The sequence below is a fragment of the Octodon degus genome, unplaced genomic scaffold (genome assembly GCF_000260255.1).
Source record: "Octodon degus isolate 3935 unplaced genomic scaffold, OctDeg1.0 scaffold00123, whole genome shotgun sequence".
Classification (NCBI taxonomy): Eukaryota; Metazoa; Chordata; class Mammalia; order Rodentia; family Octodontidae; genus Octodon; species Octodon degus.
This window is the reverse complement of record NW_004524699.1, coordinates 10,848-13,313: the sequence shown is the minus strand read 5'-3', so window position 1 is coordinate 13,313 and position 2,466 is coordinate 10,848. Positions and strand designations below refer to the sequence as shown.

The following is a 2,466-nucleotide window of genomic DNA, read 5'->3' as shown; positions in this document are numbered from 1 at the left end:
GGGGGGGGGGGTGGCAGGCACATCAGTTCTGCACAGGAATCTTGGTATGTTAGAGCTGCTCTGGGTGAGCACGTGGATAGGTCGTGGGGAGCTCCTCAGCCCAGAGCACCTCCAGATTGCACATGGTGGAGTGAGGGAAACAAGGCTGCCTTCTTACCCCATTCCACCCACATTTCTAGTGGCCTCTCTGATTTTTTCTCCTACAAACCATTACCTCTCAATCCTCTCTTTGCCTGTTCTTTTTAGCTGATGAGATGACAGTGGGGAAAGTCTATGCAGCCCTGATGATATTTGACTTTTACAAACAGAACAAAACCACCCGAGACCAGATTCACCAAGCTCCGGTAAGCATGACCCAGGTACAGACTCCCAGATTCCCAAGAAGTAACCCAGATGTCTTGGAGACCTTGGCAGCCTTTGGAGACTTAACCCATACTTGGAGAGGGTGCAGTGGCCGAAGTTACACCCCATTAACTGGTTGCATGGTGGTAGTGAGTTAGAGGGCTAGTATTCAAGGACAACAAGACCTGGTGTTCTTAGACACCAGAACTAAGGACAGAGGCCCTGAGTAATAATACTTTCAGTGGTAGAGAAGAGGAAGAAGATATGAATGTCTGAAGATGATCTTTGGCAGGTGAAAGGGCCTGTATACTCAGGAACCAGAAAGATGCACAGTGACGGGCCTGGGGTTCCTGTTGGCTCTGCTCATGGCTTGGGAGGTTTGAAGTCTTCCTTCCTGGTGTTATCATAATCCTGTCTTCAGTGACCACAGGGAGATTCTGTCTAAAGTTCTTAGCCCTAGAAATCCAGTTCTGCTCTTCCTAGAGCTCTAGGCAGCAGCCACTCTACACTGCTATGAGTTGAAATTGTTTTGCTCTCCATAGTCTGTCTCACCTTAAATGGTATAGGGAGGAAAAACTGAGGTTCTGAGAAATGGGATGCCTTCCTGAAGTCACTGAGCAGAACCAGAGATTCTTTAAGAGTTCTCTGACCTGCCTCACTGTTTAGGTCACATGCTTATATTTGGGGACAAGATAGTGAGGAAAAGTGAGGGATCCCTTGCTGCAGGACAGTGAACCCTGAACTGTGCTTGGAGGGAAACGGGGTTCTGTCACATGCCATGTGCCTGCCAAGGCCATACTGCAGGTCCCTCAGGCCTGTGCCTCTGACCTCTTTCTTCTACCTATGCCCTTTCATAGATGGGCCCCGTGTCCCTGTTCCACCCTCTAAAGGCCACCCTGGAGCAGACACAGCCGGCTGTACTCCGAGGAGCTCGGGTTTTCCTTCGACAGAAGAGTTCCACTTCTCTTAGCAATGGTGGGGCTGTGTAAGTGCCGGGTGCATTGCAGACCTGGGAGGGTTGTGAGCCACAGGCTGGGGGAGCAGAAGCTCTTGCCTTACCCTGCCACCCTCTCTTCCCACTGGCTTCTGGTTCAACCCTTGGGGAAACTGAGGTGGCCTATTCAGTGCTTTCACAGCCCTTTGGATACAGAGCTGTTCGGCCCTTTCTAGATCCAGGGTTCCACATCACCCTGTGCCCTTTATAGCCAAACATCTGTCTCCTCATCTACTGCCTGGTGCTACGTCATTTTCCATTTGCCAGGTTTCTGGGGTGGATTTTGGAGTGAGCTCCTGAGACGGCAGTGGCAGCACTGAGTGGCTTTGACAGGTTGCCAGTTCAAAAGTGTTATTGCCTGGGTGCCTGTTGCTCTCAGGTTCTGCTCTGTTGTTAGTCTCTGGTGCCTGAAGACCTTTCAGAAATTATGCTTTTTTTTTTTTTAAATTATGTGTTTCGACCTCAAATCCTAATCCTTCCTGTTTGTCTCCTGCTAGTGTACTGCTCTCCCTGATTTCCCTGATGCAGTTTCTCCCAGATCCCCATATTGATATTGATTTCTGAGGATGTTGCATTCTGTAGACAAGTTTTTTAGGTCCTTTTTTATCACTTAACCCTTGCCACAAGATTTCTTGGTAACTAGCTACCCAATACAAGAGCCATAAAACAGTGATTACCCTTTCTTGCTCAGTGTGGTAGAGGGTCCTGGGCATTTGGGCTCCACAGCCTTCCTGAATAGCAGGCTCCTGGACATGAGGCAGATGGATCTCTCATCATCACCTTGAACAGGTCCACCCACCTTGCCTGGACCCTAAGAATGGCAGACCCTGTCCAGGCCCCTGTTGTTGCCCATCAAGAAGCATATTGCAGCCAGGTTTTGCAGGCTGCAATGAGCAGGACAAAAGAGCCTAGCCTGTGAAGGATGTTGGAAAGGTCCACCCCGTGTCCAGGGCTTTAGTGGGCCTGACCAACCCAGAGCTCCATACTCTCTAGGAGTTAGGCAGTGTCCTATTCTTGTGTTTAAATGGATGATATGGATGATTCTGAGTGTGTGATTGGGTGTCATTGTGGAAGAACATGAGTACTGTGCATATCAGAGTACAGGAGTAGAATGTGGAGAGAGAGGGAGG

The 2,466-nt window shown here is 49.5% G+C and overlaps 1 protein-coding gene across 7 annotated transcripts in view; it reads left to right on the top strand.

The window, feature by feature from the left end:
* The window catches only part of Cacna1b (calcium voltage-gated channel subunit alpha1 B), a 204,944-nt gene that overhangs the window by 195,753 nt on the left and 6,725 nt on the right, over window positions 1-2,466 (top strand). For 5 of the 7 annotated variants that reach the window (XM_023700324.1, XM_004640341.2, XM_023700322.1 and 2 more), the window contains 2 exons: window positions 247-359; window positions 1,200-1,327. In XM_023700324.1, the coding sequence (XP_023556092.1) occupies window positions 247-359; window positions 1,200-1,327 (241 nt within the window). Of the gene's footprint in view, window positions 1-246; window positions 360-1,199; window positions 1,328-1,603; window positions 1,670-2,466 lie in introns of those variants that run through there. The other 2 variants (XM_023700323.1, XM_023700321.1) reach the window with 2 other exon arrangements.